Source organism: Sinocyclocheilus anshuiensis, unplaced genomic scaffold (assembly GCF_001515605.1).
Source record: "Sinocyclocheilus anshuiensis isolate Anshui unplaced genomic scaffold, SAMN03320099.WGS_v1.1 scaffold261, whole genome shotgun sequence".
Taxonomy (NCBI): domain Eukaryota; kingdom Metazoa; phylum Chordata; class Actinopteri; order Cypriniformes; family Cyprinidae; genus Sinocyclocheilus; species Sinocyclocheilus anshuiensis.
The window spans coordinates 45,543-65,477 of record NW_015536515.1 but is presented as its reverse complement, the minus strand read 5'-3'; the positions used below and the strand labels follow the sequence as shown (position 1 = coordinate 65,477).

The 19,935-nt window shown below is 37.5% G+C and overlaps 1 protein-coding gene across 3 annotated transcripts in view; it reads left to right on the top strand.

The window, feature by feature from the left end:
* The window catches only part of LOC107692371 (transcription initiation protein SPT3 homolog), a 126,885-nt gene that overhangs the window by 90,403 nt on the left and 16,547 nt on the right, over positions 1-19,935 (top strand). For all 3 annotated transcript variants that reach the window (XM_016491392.1, XM_016491382.1, XM_016491402.1), the window contains exons 6-11: positions 491-630; positions 6,005-6,080; positions 10,358-10,470; positions 10,751-10,861; positions 12,142-12,306; positions 14,059-14,169. In XM_016491392.1, the coding sequence (XP_016346878.1) occupies positions 491-630; positions 6,005-6,080; positions 10,358-10,470; positions 10,751-10,861; positions 12,142-12,306; positions 14,059-14,169 (716 nt within the window). The remainder of the gene's footprint in view (positions 1-490; positions 631-6,004; positions 6,081-10,357; positions 10,471-10,750; positions 10,862-12,141; positions 12,307-14,058; positions 14,170-19,935) is intronic.

The following is a 19,935-nucleotide window of genomic DNA, read 5'->3' as shown; positions in this document are numbered from 1 at the left end:
ATCGGCCATCGGCCACCCTGCTTTCCAAGATATCGGCATCGGCTGTCAAAAAACCAATATCGGTCAACCACTAATTTTGATAGTGGTTATTTATCAGTCAGGATAATATATTCACTAGTTTTAAGATTTAACTCATCTGTCATTGTGATTATGGCAAAGATTAAACCATTTAAGTTATCTTGAAGAATGTTTTCCATCTCTCATAAAATACTTAGCAGATTATTACAATCCATTGATTATTCAAATCCATTGATCCACTGATCAGAGACTTCAGAGACTAAACAGCATCCCATAGGTCCCTCTATTATTATGAGCATTTTTTTCTCATACAAACAGTGTATACTTTTGTTCTATGGCAGATTTCAAAGGATTTATTTGTATGAGATACAGTATACATGTGTGTTGTCTGAGCTCTGGGTCTTCATGGCTCAGGTAAAGGAGATGAGTGGGCTGCTGGATCTCTGATGAGTGACTTTCTCTCCTCTCACAGACAAATACAGCAGCAGCAGCAGTGTCAACAAGAGGCAGCGTCTGCTGCAGGACTTCATGAGCTCCATCGACCAGACGGGGGAATTCCTGACACTGGTGGAGGAAGAGGAGGTGGATGAAGTCAAGCAGGAGCGGCTGGAGGTGAGTAGGAGGCGAGAGCAGAAATGTGCACGCTTCAGCGAGGGTGCACGACACAGGCTAGGATTGTGGGAGAAATTCAATGGGATTGTCCTGCGGTCACAGAAAGAGAAGGAGCGGTTCATTCTTTTATGATAAAGATCGGCCAAATTCACTAAAACCCTGCGTTTTATTCATGAACCACTATGTCATGCATATTGAAATTAAGATTTGAAATGTTTTTACAGGCACAACAATACATTATCTATCAAAAATCAGTTTATTATACAAATCCATTTACATTACATTTACAAAATGATTAAAACATTTAAGAAAATATACAAATAAAAATTTATATATATATAATTTATATTTTTTATTTATATGTTTTAAAGGTTTAAATATTAAATTACATTTTTATTTTTTTTAACCAAGGCTATTATATTTCATAATATATTAGTTTTACCATATACCATGCCATATTTAATTATAATATAATTTTTAATAAATTAAAAATTTTAAATGTATTGTACATAAAGAATATATTACTTGTAATTGCGTGAAATGTAATTGAAATTTTTTTCTTCTTCTTTTTTTTACATTAATTCACAATGTTCCCTAGATTTAAAAGTAGATTACTTTTAGTCCATTTTAGTTCATTTGATTCAGTTTCCATTCACACTGCTGTTTTTTTTAATTATTATTTATTTAAACCAATGGCATTTTTAACATATTATATATCAAACCATATTATCATACTTTTACCATATTATTTGAATTATAATACAATTATATATTTTTTTTTTCGTACAATAATTATGTAATTCAGCTTCTTCAACTAATTATTTATTTATTTATTTCTCTTTGTGCTTATGGCAGCAGTGACTGTAGCCTAGTAAAATGTTTTGTGTATTTTTTTCAACATTGTTTGTCAAATTATTCTGTCTAGATTGCAGTTATCTGTGCAAATACTAATCATCAGTAATTTCCAATATTGTTTCTTTAGTGAATCAAGTGCTCAAACAGCTCAGACAGCGTGTGCACTTAAATGACATATTTTTTTTATCTGGATCTAAAATAAAGTTTACATTATCATAACTAGAAATTAATGTTAAAAATGTTGAACTTAAGTTGAAACAGGAAATATTGTAAAGTCAAATGAACTTCAATAAAACAATTCAGCACTAGGCAAGATTTAAATTAGTGAGTTGAAATGACTTGTACTTTTAAGTTGATTTAACTTAAAATTTTAAGGCAGCCACAAAACTTACGTTTTTAAGTTGAAAGGGGTGAAAATTTTTTACAGTGTATGAGCGAGTGCACTTTATTCCTGTAATCATTGTGGAACAGTAGTTTGACCCAAACAAGGTGTTTAAACACGTAGTCATGAACCACAGAAGCACCTGATATTGAGACGACACTGAAACATGTGGTTTTGATACTCCTGCTCCATAAAAGACAAGAAAGCAAGGCTCCGACTGCTGTCAGTAGGTCCGACTGGGTTTCATCGTCCTCCAGTAATAGTCTTAACATCTCATCTGAGTTTCCATTGTGATATTTTCCTCTGTGCACAGCAGACAGACATGCAAATATGCTATGAGTGAAACTGGAGAGCAGGAATCGACATGTCAAACGCCAACAGGAGCGTTTTCAGTCCAATCTAGGAAAGCGATGTGGTGATGCAATTCTTTATCAGTCCAAATTGGACATTGATACATGATTAAACGCACTGAATCTCTGCGAGATGAACATGAACTCTGTCCTTTTGTTCTTGCTGTGCCAAGTGAAATAAATGGTCACAGCTGAAAGATGTAATTAAAGGTCTGAAGTAAGAACCGTGGACAAGGGGGTATTATCATGAGACTTTATACGTCCCGTCTCAATTAAAACTGAGCCCCAGTCAGTTCTGGATGTGGCCAAGAAAGCCTGCGGTTTCCCCCAAAACTTTGTTCCTACTGAGTGTTTTAATGGGTATGTTTTAGCTATCAGGACAACCTTTTGGGAATAAGGAACCATATCCTTCTGGGCCTCCCACTTTGCCCCACTCATGAAGTCCTGGAGAGAGGAGCTTTATGGTTTAACCACACAGCACTGTGCTGCTTTATCTAGTGCCCCATTCACCCGCTGCCACCCCCTCGTCTTCCTTAACCAGCTCTTTTGGTGACTAACAGCACATGTCTGGTTTTCCTGCGCTCTTCCATCTGCTCACCTTACCTGCTGCTTACACATGTTATGTGTGATCATGTAGTTGTCAGATTTCAGAATAAGTTCACTTTATATCTATTATTATCTATATATATGTCTGCATATAATTAAATTTATTATATCAATTATGTATTATTAAATTGTTTGTTAAATGTTTATTATTTTATATTTAAATATTTTACAAAAGATGAAGACGTTTTTAAGATTCTGCATTTTTTGGTCACTAATCAAATTTTAGAGTGTTTGAAAACCATGAGATGTTTACAGAAGTCCATTTGCCAAAAAAGCAAAATATGTTCTGATTCAGTGGCTTAGTCAGTATATGAGTCTATTACTACTCTTAGCACTTTTATTACCGTAAATGAGACCATTTCAAAGCCCTCATTTGCATCGCCTGTTTACTCTCCAGATTTTCTCACTGCTGTGAATAAACTACAGCACTTGTGTAAATACTCAGGCCATTATTTCATAGGATTTGCAAAGCCACGGCTCGCGGGTCAAACATCTGTCAGATGTCCAGTCCAGGACGGCCGCGATCGGCTCGGATGAGGGTATAATTCATCCGCTCGCTGCTGCTACACTTGATCAGCCGGCGATGGCCCTTTCTTTCTTTCTTTCTTTTCTTTTCTTTATTATCCAAGATCTCTTTTACCATATTATTTTTGCCATATACAATGCGATTGTAATACTATACTATATTATTTTAATTGTAATATAATTCCTAACCTATTTCATTTGTAATATTTCCACTTTGGTTAAAAAACATTGAGTTTCTTTGTGTATACATGATGTTTCTTTTCCCCCATAGTAATAACTCTGTATCGTTGCATGTTACCATCATCATTTATGTATGGTAGGATGTAATGGTAAAAAATTTTAAATTAAAGTGAACCTGAAGCATTTTGCGTTCACAATGCCTGAGCTGAAATGGTCCGAGTTCAGTTCACTTCACACTGGTCTGAGTTTGTTTGGAGCATTCACATTTAAGCCAAAAGTATGCCATGAATTACAAAATGAACTCCATCAAAGTTTGTGTTTTGCGTTAGAAGAAATCTTTGCAGGACATGAACTACACATGTTTCATCACAGTGCTTATGACCTTTAATAGCTTCAGGACGTTTTTAGTGGATTTGTTTTCTCGTTTGCTCTTTCAACAATAACTGAAGTTCAAGGTGTGAGTGTCATCAGCTTCAGTCTTATTGAGTCGCTTCAACATGAGAGTGGTTACGGCTCATTTAAATCTCTTCCAAGGCCTCGTATCTACAACACTGACTCTCGTTCACGCAAAAACAGTGGCGCTTTAAACTCATCTGCGTTTGATCGTCTAAACTTAGCCGTGCGTCTGAATGAAATGCCCCACAAATTTAATTCTAGCCTGCCTCGGGCTGTTAATCACCGAGTGGCGCGCAGTGAAATATACAGCACTACACTAGATATCCAAAATATATCTTGGGCCTCAGCCTATGGAAATCTCATTGCTAGCAGTGGTACAAATTGAGATTCCCTTTATCCAGACCACACTGGCACGAAATGAAAGTCACCAGCGGCCAAATCAAATATTTGCCAATGTCCACCTATACGGCCGCCGTGTCAGTTGTGGGTATAATTTGGCTATTAGCAGGTGGGTCAACGTTTTGATTTAATCCACTACACTAGATATCCAAAATATATCTTGGGCCTCAGCCTATGGAAATCTCATTGCTAGCAGTGGTACAAATTGAGATTCCCTTTATCCAGACCACACTGGCACGAAATGAAAGTCACCAGCGGCCAAATCAAATATTTGCCAACGTCCACCTATACGGCCGCCGTGTCAGTTGTGGGTATAATTTGGCTATTAGCAGGTTGGTCAACGTTTTGATTTAATCAGCGGCTAAACATAGTATTCAAACATCGAATCCCCCCGCTGCTCTTTTCAGTCAATAAGCCACAGTCAAAACATTTCTCCTGTCTCAGGCCAGCCGCTTGACAAGAGTTATTTAAAAGTGCAGCGGCTCCAGTCTCGTATCGCTCGCGGCCCAATTTGGAGCGGGACCCAGACACCGAGACTGCTGCGAATTCCCCCTCCGAGTGCAAAACGAGACCTCCGTTCGGCTCTTAACGACGCTAATAGAAATCGCAGTTCCAGTGCTGTGTAACGAGCAGGCGCTCAGCATCATTAATATGTATTTTCAAAGATGGAATTTCCAATGACTGCCAGCTAACTAAATAAAAAGACTCCGGTTGGTTTGGGTGGCCTGAAAGCGATCCAGGCTGCCTCGCGTCGGGCCCGGAGCCCCAAGCATCATGTCAGACTGTCCTCAGCCTCGAACCCGCCGCTTCTCGGAGACACGGCTCTCTGTAGACCCTTTGCGGCACGAGGAGGAAAAAAAGCACTCGTAAACCTTGAACCTTTATATTTATGACACACAGCCTGGTGGAGAGCTCAAATTGACTGTTATGTGAAGGTATGAAATTAGTCCAGGATGAGGAAACGTCTAATTATAGGTTCTGACCTGCAACTTAACACGCTCTGCTGTAAATCCAAGTCAGACCTGTTGGGTTGCTATTACTGCGCATGGCTCTCTTAAAGTTTACACAGATAGTCCTTCTCTTGTTATGTTATGCCGTTTCATTACAAGACGTAAAATGAGGAAATAATGATGACTGTCTTCATGTAGAATCCTTAGAGTTGCTGATAAACCTGTGGTTTAAACTATTTCGTCACACAGGAGCTCCAAAGATACAGCAATATATTAATTGAAGAGAGTTATGGGGTCCAGAAAAATGACATGACTATTACCAAATTTAGTAAGATATATTATCACAGTTTCCATAAAAATATGGAGCAGCACAACTGTTTTTAACATTGATAATAATCAGAAATGTTTCTTGAGCAGCAAATCAGCATTTTAGAATGATTTCTTAAGGATCATGTGACACTGAAAATTCAGCTTTACATCACAGGAATAAATTACATTTTAAAATATATTCAAATAGAAAACTATTATTATAAATTGTAATAATATTTCACAATATTACTGATTTTTCTGTATTTTTGATCATATAAATGCAGTCTTGGTGAGCAGAAGAGACCTTTCAAAAACAATAGTGGACTTGCATTGCTCATATTTTCTTGAGATGTGTTTTTTGATGTTGACACATGATATTGAGGATAATAATTAATATTCAGCTTTTCATTTTATTTATACAGAGAATTGAGAAGGTGACCAGAAACATGGATTCTAGTCAGTACAGTGATTTCTGTGAAAGTCGACAGCTGAGTTTTTGTGAGTATTTGTTCTCATGCATGAATCATTTTGTTTCATTTATCCATTTGGCAGACACTTTTATTCAAAGTGACTTACATTGCATTAAAGGTGTGCATTTTATCACTTCATACATTCCTTAGGAATCAAACCCATAACCTTGGTGTTGCCAGCATTCTGCTGTTTGAGCTAAAGGAATGCTTTTCTCCAGGATTCACTACATATGCATTGATAAATGCGACCGTTTTGTTGCTGCATGAGCAGGTCAGGTATGGTTTGTAGTATCAGTGTAGAGCGCAGCACTCCTCATGTCAGTTGCAGCCCGTCAGATATCGTCTCTGATGAGTTGTTCGGTCGGCAGTTCTGTGCCCGAGGACTTGTAAGAACACAGCTGTGGGATTGTGAACACACCACTGCTGGCTTTTGAAGGCCACATTTCAGCACTAATAACATGTTCACTGGCTTAGTGCCACTCCAGTAACTGTGATGTCTTACTGGCATCGAGCTGCAGGTCGGGACAACAGCACAGTAAATGTGCCTCAATAACCCTGTTACACAACACTAATGCTGAGTACACACAAAATCTGACCGAAAACACGTCACAGGATGGAAACTGAGCATTTGTGGTTAAATGGGGTATGTCTGACATTAAATACCTTATTGTACTCATGTAAATTGTGCAGTGTGCATTGTGTTTTACCTGACATTTTTTAATAGTATGCAGAAAAGGTATGCAGTGCTGAAAATTTCAAACAGTTATGGTAGTATGCTAGATTGTTGGCACATTGCATGCATGTTTAAAGGAATAGTTGAACCATAAAATTAAAATTTGCTGACCCTCAGGCCACCCAAGATGAAGATGCATTTATTTCTTTATCAGAACAGATTTGGAGAAATGTAGCATTGGATCACTTGCTCAGCAGTGGATCCTCTGCAGTGAATGGGTGCCGTCAGAATGAGAGTCCAAACAGCTGATAAAAACATCACAATAATCCACAAGTAATCCTCACCACTCCAGTCCATCAGTTAATGTCTTGAGAAGCCAAAAGTTGTGCGTTTGTAAGAAACAAATCCATCATTAAGATGTTTTTAAACTTTAAATCATTGCTTTCAGCTAAAATGAGAGACCTCTATCCAAACTATTGCTTTCTCCAATAAAAAAGTCATCTCATCTGAATCAGGAGAGAAATATGCACAGATCAAACACCATTTATGAGTGAACAAAAAGTCTAAAACTGTTCTAAACAAATATGTGGGTGGATTTTGATGTGAGAGGAAAATAGGGGATGGACTTTTTCACTGGAGGAAGCATGATTATGGATTATTGATTATTGCAGCTTTTCACTTCACAAGATATTAACTGATGGACTGGAGTGGTGTGGATTACTTGTGGAATATTGTGATGTTTTTATCGTCAGAATGAGAGTCCAAACAGCTGATAAAAACATCACAATAATCCACAAGTAATCCTCACCACTCCAGTCCATCAGTTAATGTCTTGAGAAGCCAAAAGTTGTGCGTTTGTAAGAAACAAATCCATCATTAAGATGTTTTTAAACTTTAAATCATTGCTTTCAGCTAAAATGAGAGACCTCTATCCAAACTATTGCTTTCTCCAATAAAAAAGTCATCTCATCTGAATCAGGAGAGAAATATGCACAGATCAAACACCATTTATGAGTGAACAAAAAATCTAAAACTGTTCTAAACAAATATGTGGGTGGATTTTGATGTGAGAGGAAAATAGGGGATGGACTTTTTCACTGGAGGAAGCATGATTATGGATTATTGATTATTGCAGCTTTTCACTTCACAAGATATTAACTGATGGACTGGAGTGGTGTGGATTACTTGTGGAATATTGTGATGTTTTTATCAGCTGTTTGGACTCTCATTCTGACGGCACCCATTCACTGCAGAGCATCCATTGGTGAGCAAGTGATGCAATGCTACATTTCCCCAAATATGTGAAGAAACAAACTCATCTACATCTTGGAAGACCTAAGGGAGAGTATTTTTCAGCAAATGTTCATTTCTGGTTGATCTATTCCTTCAGTTCAGCAATTGACCTGTTTTCATCTAACAAGTAAAAACATTTTGCATTTTTAATTCAATTTGATGTCTTTTTTGAGTCTGAACAAGTAATGAATCAAATTAAGAAATTGCAATTGATTTTTGGTGTTTTTACCACATTGGAAATGGAAAGTCAAATCAAGGGCATTGCATTGTAGGATATATAGTATCTCTAACTATACAGTTTGGCAGTATTGGTTTACTAATCTATTTTTTACTGAAATTTGGCATTGTGTACTACGAATAGTTGCTGTTCGTCAGAATGAGAGTCCAAACAGCTGATAAAAACATCACAATAATCCACAAGTAATCCTCACCACTCCAGTCCATCAGTTAATGTCTTGAGAAGCCAAAAGTTGTGCGTTTGTAAGAAACAAATCCATCATTAAGATGTTTTTAAACTTTAAATCATTGCTTTCAGCTAAAATGAGAGACCTCTATCCAAACTATTGCTTTCTCCAATAAAAAAGTCATCTCATCTGAATCAGGAGAGAAATATGCACAGATCAAACACCATTTATGAGTGAACAAAAAATCTAAAACTGTTCTAAACAAATATGTGGGTGGATTTTGATGTGAGAGGAAAATAGGGGATGGACTTTTTCACTGGAGGAAGCATGATTATGGATTATTGATTATTGCAGCTTTTCACTTCACAAGATATTAACTGATGGACTGGAGTGGTGTGGATTACTTGTGGAATATTGTGATGTTTTTATCAGCTGTTTGGACTCTCATTCTGACGGCACCCATTCACTGCAGAGCATCCATTGGTGAGCAAGTGATGCAATGCTACATTTCCCCAAATATGTGAAGAAACAAACTCATCTACATCTTGGAAGACCTAAGGGAGAGTATTTTTCAGCAAATGTTCATTTCTGGTTGATCTATTCCTTCAGTTCAGCAATTGACCTGTTTTCATCTAACAAGTAAAAACATTTTGCATTTTTAATTCAATTTGATGTCTTTTTTGAGTCTGAACAAGTAATGAATCAAATTAAGAAATTGCAATTGATTTTTGGTGTTTTTACCACATTGGAAATGGAAAGTCAAATCAAGGGCATTGCATTGTAGGATATATAGTATCTCTGACTATACAGTTTGGCAGTATTGGTTTACTAATCTATTTTTTCTGAAATTTGGAATTGTGTACTACGAATAGTTGCTGTTCGGACAAACTGCCCTCACTTTAGATAAAAGTGTCTGCTAAACAGGTAATCCATATACCATACATACAGGAAACTTACCTACTGTGCACAGTATGCATATTGCATACTACTTACTTTCTAATAGGTAGTTTGCTGTTCTGAAACTTCCCATTCCCCGTTTTTAAGCAACAGATCTTCTGTAAGCTATCCTTGCCAGTGGAACAAGATAAATCAGATAATTCTTCATTATGTAGTTTTAGGTTTTACAGATTGAACTTAAATTTACAGTAAAAGGTACATTTTATTAACTGATGTTAATATACTGTAAATGTAACAGTATTTTATATCCCATTAGGGTTTTATTAAAGGATTAGTTCACTTCCAGAATAAAAATTTCCTGATAATTTACTCTACCCCTGTGTCATCCAAGATGTTCATGTCTTTCTTTCTTCAGTCGCAAAGAACTTAAGGTTTTTGAGGAAAACATTCCAGGATTTTTCTCCATATAATGGACTTCAATGGGGACCAACGGGCTGAAGACGAGCATTAGTGGTTAAAAGTATAGAGTTTTTTTTTTTTTTTTTTAAAGAAAATGACCAATCGTTTGGCTAGATAAGAGCCTTATTCCTCGGCTGGAATCGTGTAGAGCCCTTTGAAGCTGCACTGAAACTGTAATTTGGACCTTCAGCCCATTGATCCCCATTGAAGTCCATTATATGGAGAAAAATCCTGGAATGTTTTCCTCAACCAGTGCGTTGTGATTGGCCGAATACCTCAAGCGTGTGACGGAAATGTTACGTCCCTTACCATATTGTGATGATGCGGCAACCACATGTGACGACCCCGGGCTGGACTCTGACAAGAGCTTGTAACACTCCAAAGAGAAAGGACAAATTGAAATCGCATCATATGACTCCTTTAAAGTTTTTCACCATATGTAGTAAGGGAACCAATTAACAGGTTTTTACTGTAACACCTTTAGAGTCTTTTACATTGAAAATTACAATAATTTTTTATAGTGTGCATCAGCACATTATGTTCTCACTCAAAATGACTCAAACTGTCTGCTCTGTTTAGCTAAGAAGGCCTCGAAATTCCGTGAGTGGCTGGACTGCAGCAGTCTGGATGTGAAGCCCAATGCCATGTCCATGGAGATCCTGTCTTATCTGGCCTACGAGACGGTGGCCCAGGTGAGCTGCTGTCAGACCCAGCCAAACGAGGAGCATGAAATCACATTGTGCTTCAGATGAACTAAAACGACACACTGTCTCATTTCAGGAAATCACTCTGACTTTTGCTAAATTGCCACTTTACTTTCGCTCAGTCAGTGCAATAAACCCCTGAAATTAGACCCCTGAAGCGTTCCAGTGCTTTGAGCGTTCAATATGATGTTTCCTGGGAAAAATATTATCATCTTGTTCTTCATATCAAGTGCCATTACTCATAAGCTGATATGGTTTTATATTTTAGGTTGTTGACCTTGCCCTGTTGGTTAAACAAGATATGACTCCCAAAACAGGCGATCCGTTTCAACACGCCATATCAGCAACTTTCATCCAGTACTGCAACTCCTCGGCTGAGGTAAACAAATCGCTTTTTAGTTTACTTTTTGGTAATCAGTGTTGTTGTTGTTAACTAAATGACTATTAAAAACGAAATTAAAAATAAAGTTTAAATAACATTAGATGAAAGTTTAAATGACAATTAGAAATGTTTCATTGGCAGTGAAATAAAATGTTTAAGTTGATGTCCTAAAATACTCTAAAACGGAAATGAAAATAAATAGAAATATAAAAAAAAAATCAAAATGACAAAAATACATAACAAAATTACTAAAATTAAATAAAATAAAAAAATTTAAATATTAATAAATACTATAATAGTATATAAATAATGCTAAAATAACACTGTGGATGTTTATTTAGAAATTATAAATTGTTGTTAAAGCAGTTATCCCCAATAATTGTGTGTGTGTGTGTGTGTGTGTGTGTGTGTGTGTGTGTGTAGTTCCCTCAGAAATACAAATCCAGTCATCATTTATTCAGCAGAAAACAATGAAAATGAATTGACAAATGCAGTCAAGCTCCTAAAATTGCAAAGTAAAGACTAGCATGAACATTTTTGTTTTCAAAAGAAAATGATTTTGGGTGAGTAAATGATGACAGGATTTTATTTTTTTATTATTTTTTATTTTTTTTTGGGGGATGATCTGTTCCTTTAAGTCAATCACTATTAAAATATGTTTTATTATGTTAGTTGCTGATTGGTGATGCTATAGAATAGTTCAAATGACTTTACTGGTGATAACGATCATGTCAGCAGCTTTCTCCGAGCAAGAAAACCAAACAAGAGCGTCCTGCTCCGCGGGTTTGACCTCTCGTCAAGCAGGACCGCCAAGTTTGTCCAAGGTGGTTTTGAGCTGCAGGATCCATTCCATGGATGGGCCTCTGTGTCATTGAAACCACAAAAACCTCATCTGTCTCTCTCTCCCTTTTTCCGTACTCGGCCAAGGCCACTCCGGGTCTGGAAGAGCACATGGTATTTTTTAGCCTGAATTCCAGTATTGTTTTTCTCCTAAACCTTGGGGGTCTGTCGCGTTCCCATGTGGCGAGAGTGACAGAATGACCCTGTGGTTTGAGTGATAGGACCAAGACGTGTTGTAAGACTGCAGGTGATGTTTTTCAGGGTCGTGTTTTGTAGCCGTGACCTTTTTACGTCATGAGTTGCCTAAAAGCGAGTGTTGTGTATGAGAAGGGTGGGCACATTGTGATTTTGTATGTGTATCAGTCGTCTAACATCACTCTTGGAAAAATAATAATGAATTTGTGCTCACGTATGTGATTTTTCTGTCTTATCTTTAGGCTGCAAGCACCAAAAAGGAGACGGACTCTCCGGAAAACACACCACCGTCCACTCCCAGCGGCCCTCTGACGGGACAGCAGGGAAAGATGCACTCCATGGCCCAGGGCAACGGTGGGCCGAACCAAGATGGCAGCAGTAAGGTTAAACAGAGGAAAAGGAAGAAGGTACACAAATATTGACTGATCATATAGCCTAGCTAGCTTCCAGTGCATTACAGATGAGTGTGTGATCACTGCACCAATAGTGTTTGTTTAATGGAATTGCAGTGTGTTTATTTGAGAAACCCGACTGGGCCAGACATAACAACAGGCTCAACCAATGGGGTGAGTTGTGGGCGGGGCTACCTGTTTCTCCAGGAAATAACACGCTTTACCTTTAAGTAGTGGTGAACCAGGAATATTTCTGTTATTTAACATAAGGTGAAGTGTGTCGGTTTGGCACCACTAGTCATTTATTCACATTTAACATGGACTTGTACAGTAAAATGTATGATTTCCTTAAAGGTTTTGTAAATGATATAAAATTATATATTTTCAATGTATTTTTTAGCTGATAATATATATATTATATAGAATAATAATTATATTATTATTAATTATTATTATTATTATATTAAATAATAATTTTAATGAATAAGTAATATAAATAAGAATTTAATTAATTTGATTGAAATGTATTATTAATAATACATTGCTTGAGAATTTAATCATCATAAGACAATAATAATATTAGTAGAAATAATAATAATAATACATGTTATTATTGTTATTATTTCTAAAATAAATGATTTATATTATAAATATTATGGCATTGTATATTACAAATATTGTTGACAAATTGCTTTTGTAAATCTTCTCTAGCGTGCTTCCTAGACTAGTTAACCTGTAATATACCTGGAATTGTGTATTACGGATATTGTTGACTCTTTGATGAATTTCTTTGGTCATTCTTATTTGTAAGTCACTTTGGATAAAAGCATCTGCTAAATGCATAAATGTCAATGATTAATAATAATAAAGAGTTTATTTAAATTATTATTGTTATTATAGTATGTAAGCATGAATGTATGTACTGTATATGATGATTAAATTCTCAAACAATGTACTATTAATAATACGTTTTAATAAATAATTACATTATTTTTAGATAATAATATTATTATTATATATAATTCTTAGCTAAAATATACTTCAATGTGTTAATATATAGTTCAATGTGAACAAATGACTAGTGGTGCCAATTTCTACACTAAATTCTTAACTTTTATGTTACATTTGAAGGCGGTTCAATCTATTACTGCAAAAATCTCCCGTCTGCCATTGGTCAAACAAACAGATAATCCCGCCCCAAACTCACACCAATGGGCCACTCAGGAAACCAAAGAAACAACCTAATGCTGTTTATTTTACACTAGAAGTAAAACCCAGAGGTTATTTTATCATAGATTCCAGCCTCTTCATATGCAGTGGAAACATTAGCAAGAAATATGACTCAATATTTTCCTACTCGTCCTGTTTTACTGACTCCAGATTCTCTGATGTTTATTGCAAACATCCAAATAGGGAAGTTGTTTTTCCCTCGTCTGCTAAGAGATACTGAGTTGAAATTGTTCCCTTCCCTCCAATGACTTCAGAGACACTGCAATTGCAGCCAATCACACACAGCACTAACGTTTACTGTCAGGCCTCTATATATCAGAACCACCCTGTGCTGCGAGTTCATAAAGCATCAAATGACACATAGCATTTATATCTCTCCAGAGGTAAAGCGCCGGCCGATTTTGATTCCCAAAAGTGTGTGTTTGTGTGCACCGTGTCCTCGCCGGGCTGTGTTTGTGCACTACACTGCAGGACTCCCACCGTGTTTTTGAATTAGCAATAATGTGAGCTGTATTTTCTCTGTCTTCTCTGTTGCAGAGCGTGGCGGCCTGTGGCGCGGAGGCTCAGAGCAGTGCCATCCAACCAGCCCACATCAGAGAGGCCATCAGGCGCTACAGCCACAAGATTGGCCCGCTCTCCCCCTTCTCAGTACGTAATAACAGAGCCGTAAAAGAGTTATATTTATAATCGCAGCGCAGCCCCATTTTAAAGTGGTCAAGCCCTAAAGTATTGGAATTGTTTAGCGCAATTTGTGGTTAGTGTAATTTTCCTCATAAAAGTCACATAACTCTACTGGAGAATTAAATAAGCGGAATTTCGATCCTTTTTGGAAATACAAAGGAGATTTAATTTTGTTTTGTTTTCCGTAAGTTTTGTTTACAGCTGAAGAAATGCCTGCTTATTTCGCACGCTTACATATGCGACTTTGCAGCTCGCCGACTGCAAGTTATAATTTTCCATCAGGCGCAGAGGTGTGGGTGTCTTAAGTGCTAGCCTGCGTTTGAGAAATGGCTTTTGGAGGCTTCAAGGCTTTTTCACAGCCAATTTAGAGGCTTTTGCTATTGTGGTAAATCTGCAATTCACAGGTAATGAGCAATTTACCAATAATGGCCTACTTGATGGTTCCCAAGCCAACATCTGCCAGAAAATCTGGCAATGTTGGTTTTGTATGGCTGTTTTTGTTTTAAATACTTATATTTGTTACTTTTCATTGTGATGTAATCAGTGTTGGTAGTAACGCATTACAAAAGTAATAATATTACAGTAGTAGATTACTTTTTGCTGTAACGCAGTAATATATAACGCATTACTAATACAATTTGGGTAATATTATTACTCGTTACAATCTCAGTAACACAAGTTACAACATATTTTAAATCAAAATTATTTGGTGAATTTACCAACACCGCAAAACAGCATAGGAGAAAAAATTCCTATTGCTGGAATTAGATGGTTGAGATGACTGCAGAGACGGATTCTACATTTGTGAGATGGACACACTCCTGTTATTTTCAGTTAATCGGTTAAAAGGATAAGAATGCATAGTCAGGTGCAATATGTGCGACACCAAACTCTCAACATGGAGAAATAGCACGAGTAAAACCTGGAAACACCTGGACTGGTGCCACTAACACTAAGCTATCGGAGAGAGCTGCGGGTCAGAGAGGAGAAAAAATACGGCGGACGAGCGCAACGCAGACAAGCAAAATTACGTTTAACTAAAAATAACAACATTTGTTTTTATTAAATCATAGTATTATAATGAATATGTGAAATATTTGACTTAGCCTAATTAGCAAAATGAAAGGAAAAGACTGAGAGATATGCTGAGTTTGGTTCATAGGCTATTTGTGTGGCGCGGCGCTCTACGAAAGTCCACGGAAAGGAAACCGAGATGACAGAAATAAAAGTAAACACATTGCAGTTTCGAATTATCTGTATGACCAAAAATGACTTTTTTTGTTGTTTGTTTCCGCTGTTCGATCGCGCCAGCGCCTCACGCACACACATCTACAGCATTGCAAACGTTGCAGCCTGTTCATTTTCAGAATAAAATAGTCAACCAAACATATAGATACACTGGTTAATTTAAATAGTGCGTACTGCGTAGTTACAATCCATGCCGTTCAGCCTGAGCTCGGGCCAAACACACATTTGCTCATGTGACTAGGATGTTTTTTAAGCGCGTTAAGTAAGCCTGGTTTATATCATAAATAATAGTTTAGCATTCAAATACATCTCAAATATGGACACATTTAATTTGATTAATGCCGAATGAGAGAGGTGGGCTGCACGAGAACGCCGTTTACTTTCAGTTTTGCATTGAATTAGCCTAATTCGTTTTGGCCTGTTTAGCAACTTATAAATTTTCATTCTTGTTTTCTTCTTAAACTATAGCCTATAGGCTAGGTAATGTGTTTATTGTTTGTGCATTATAACATTTCGCTTTATTTACTGGTGTTATTATGAATGTAATAATACAGTTTGTTTAACCTAAACTACAATGTAACATTAATGTAGACCTACATACCGGTATCTAAATATGATTTTATAATTTTATGCTTTATAGACCTACCACATTACCCTCCACTGGATGTAGAATGAGCAGCAATAAACTACATTTTGGCATTTTATAATACTTCTGTGGATATTTTGGTGAAAGTAACTCAGAAGTAACTCAAAAGTAGTGTAACACATTACAATTCAGAGACAGTAATATTGTAATGTAACTAATTACTTTCAAAAGACAGTAACTAGTAATATTTAATGTATTACATATTGGAAGTAACTTGCCCAACACTGGATGTAATTCAATTATCAACTTACAAAGCACTAGATCACTTCTAGACTCACAGAAAGACTTCTTATATAGTCTGGTGAAATATAAAACATGGTTAGCATAAGTATTTTTTTAAGAAACTGATAAATCAGTGTGCAACTCACTGCCATGATGCAGAGGTGTTGCTATGCTGTTGCTAAGGTGTTTTGAGTGGCTTTTGGCACATTACTATGTGGCTGCTAGGGTGTTGCTATGTGGTTGCTAAGGTGTTCTGCATGTTTTTTTAATGCAGTTGCTTCGGAGTTCTGGGGTGCGTTTCCCAAAAGCATCGTTAGCTAACTATGGTGGTTCGTTCCATTGAACTCTATTGGTAACGACGGAACTTGCGACCATAGTTGCTTTTGGGAAACGCACCCCTGACTGGTTGTGGCGTTGTTACCCTCAGGATGCTTGAGAGTTTTTTTGGTTTGTAAGGGGTTGCTACGTGGTTGCTAGGGTGTTGCTAGGTGATTGCTAAGGTGTTCTGTATGTTTTTAATGCGGTTGCTTCAGAGTTCTGACCAGTTGCTATGGCGTCGTTACCCTCAGGAACTTTGAGGGTTTTTTTTTTTTGTTCCTACAAGGTTACTATGTGGTTGCTAGGGTGTTGCTAATGCGGTTGCTAGGTGGTTGCAAAGGTGTTCTGTAGGTTTTTATTCAGTTACTTCAGAGGTCTGACCAGTTGTTATACCATTGTTACCCTCAGCAGGTTTGAGGGGCTTTTTTGTTTTTAAGGAATTCTATGTAGTTTCTAAGGGGTTCTGGGTGGTTGCTAAGGTGCTATTGGATGTTGCTATGCTAGGGTGTTCTAACTGGTTGTTAAGCCATTGCTGTAATAAGCAATTTGCAATAGTTGTTTTGCATGGCTGTTTTTGTTTTAAATATTAATATGTTACTTTTTACAGTGATGTCATTCAGTTATCAGCTAGCACTAAATCACTGTTTGAATTCATTTTACACCAGATTTATCTTGTTTTAGAAAAAGAGCTCCCTGGAAATGCATAACATCCTGAGATATTTCACTCCCATCTCTTGCGTGTTGTTTGTTCCAAAAATTCAGTAAGAACTGCTTGCCTTTGCAAACCAAAGCATAATGGAAGTATGTTCTTATTACATCTCTAAATTAATTTAAAAGTTTTTCAATTTCATTGTCTCCAAGCAACGCAGGACAAATGTGACTGGATTTCCATGGCATAAACCATGAGTCCGGCATGTAGGAAACTGGGAGTTGTGCAGGGACGCGGTGTATTGTTTAATATATAAAACAGGTGTTATAAGATTTTCCAGGGTATGATGCTGAGTGAAGACTTCCAGATGTTCTCTAGTGCCACTTGTGTTCACCTTTGATGAGTAAATCTCGGCTCCTTACTGGGAATGGCAAAGGAATAATTAGACGGGGGGATGCGAGTGACTGAGTGAGTGAGTGCCGTCATAACCGAGTTATCATGTAATTGGCTGGGTTTTATTGCAACTGGAGCCAGTTTAAACCCATGATTAATTGCATCAATAAGCACTTTTCATTCTGGTCTTTTAAAAAACCCTAAAGGTAGAATTAAGCCCTTGTTTGGAAGGTCAAGCGTATGTGGGGTTGCTGACAGACGTGAGGCACGCCACTTTCTCATTAACGTGGACCGTTATCTATTGGCGTGTTCGGCGGCATGGTCATGTTTCAGACATCCGACATTGTACAATCGAGCCAGCAGTTAAGTCGACATATTAACTTCAAATGCATGTGAGATTCTCAACACTCCCCCAGATTGAAACGAAGAGAAATCGCCAATCTGGAAACGGTTCGCTTTCACTCAAGTTTCACCATTGTGGATGTATAGCATTATGTAATTTAAATGTCTGCCCCAGTGACTGTTGTTGGAGGCTTTATTGGCCTCAAATTACCAAAATCAAGTCATTGTGAGATTATTAACTTTGAAATTGAATTAAGAGGGTAACGCAAGACCTACAATCATTCTGAGATCATTAGATTACACTCACGCACAGGGCAACGCAATTACCTTCCCGTCCGTAAGGACAGCAAGTCACCGGCCAAGAAGAAGTATACTTTTATTTGATTCCAGAGTCTGCTGTTGTGGAAAAGCGGCTCATCAGATGGAATTGTTTTTCTTTTTGTGTTTGTTTCTGCCAGTTTTGTAGATGTCTGGCGAAAACATCCTTCTCTGGCGCTTAATTTGACCTGCTAATGCTAGGAAAACTTTCTAGTGCTTTCTAGTGTTGTAAGTACATGCAGTGAAAGAAATGTTGGTGAGTAACTAGTTACATGTAACGGAATTACGTAATTTAATTACAAAATAAATGTAACCGTAATCTTTTACAGATACAGAGAAAAAATGTGTAATTAAATTACAGTAACTTATGAAAATGTTAACGATTATAAAGGGGGTTACATATGAATATTTTCTGTAAAAAGCTAGGATATGTTGAATAATATTAGTTTGTTGCTTTGCCTGTTTTTGATGTGCACAATGCCTCCTGCCATTTAAAGGCAGTTTAGTAAAGCGTTGCTATTGTGATGCTTTTGATTGGTTCTCTTTGAATTTGTAGCGCACCATGTCCGCCAATTACATCAATCCACATTGTCACTGAAAGCTTTAGGCTACAACCAGTCTGAGAGTTGCCACCATGGCAAGTGATAAAAATGCGTTCCAGTGCTTTAAAATCTGTTTAAGTGCTGTGCTTTAAAATTAAATGATAAGAATCTTAAAGGGGTCATATGATGCGATTTCAATTTTTCCTTTCTCTTTGAAGTGTTACAAGCTCTTGGTGCATAAAGAAGATCTGTAAAGTTACAAAGACTAAAGTCTCAAATCCAAAGAGATATTCTTTATAAAAGTTAAGAGTCAACCACGCCTACCTAAAACGGCTCATTCTAACACGCCCCCACATGTCTACGTCACGATGTGGGAAGATTTGCATAACGCCGCCCAAATGTTCACGCAAAGAAAGAAGGCGTAACTTTTATTCTCGTTGTAGTATTGTTGTTGCCGCCGCCATGTTGTGAAGGCGCTGTGTGTTTCGTTGTGAAAGCGAAACTACTTTGTTTGGCCTTCCAAAAAGAGGACGATATCCGCTTCATCATGCCTAGAGCTGATCCGTGCTGGTCGCTGAGGAAATACATCAATTTCACGCTGTGGATCACCGGATCGGCTTTCACCGTGGACGAAGCGGTGTCCAGCCCGGGGTCGTCACATGTGGTTGCCGCAAGCCCGCTGGCCGCTCCTTCGTCGAATCTGCCAGCCGCACCGTTCTCAAGCCCGCAGTGTGTGACGCTGTGTGTTTCGTTGTGAAAGCGAAACTACTTTGTTTGGCCTTCCAAAAGAGGACACGACTAGAAATCAGTGGTTAAGTTGTATTTATGACACCGTCGCTCCGGCCGGGACACGGCATCACAGTATGGTAAGGGGCGTAACATTTCCGTCACACGCTTGAGGTATTCGGCCAATCACAACACACTGGATAGTTGGCAAATCAGAGCACACCTCGCTTTTCAGACCGATGGACTTTGTAAAAATCGATGCGTTTCAGAAAGGCGGGGCATAGAGGAGAAACAATAATGTACAGTATGTGGAAAATAATGTGTTTTTT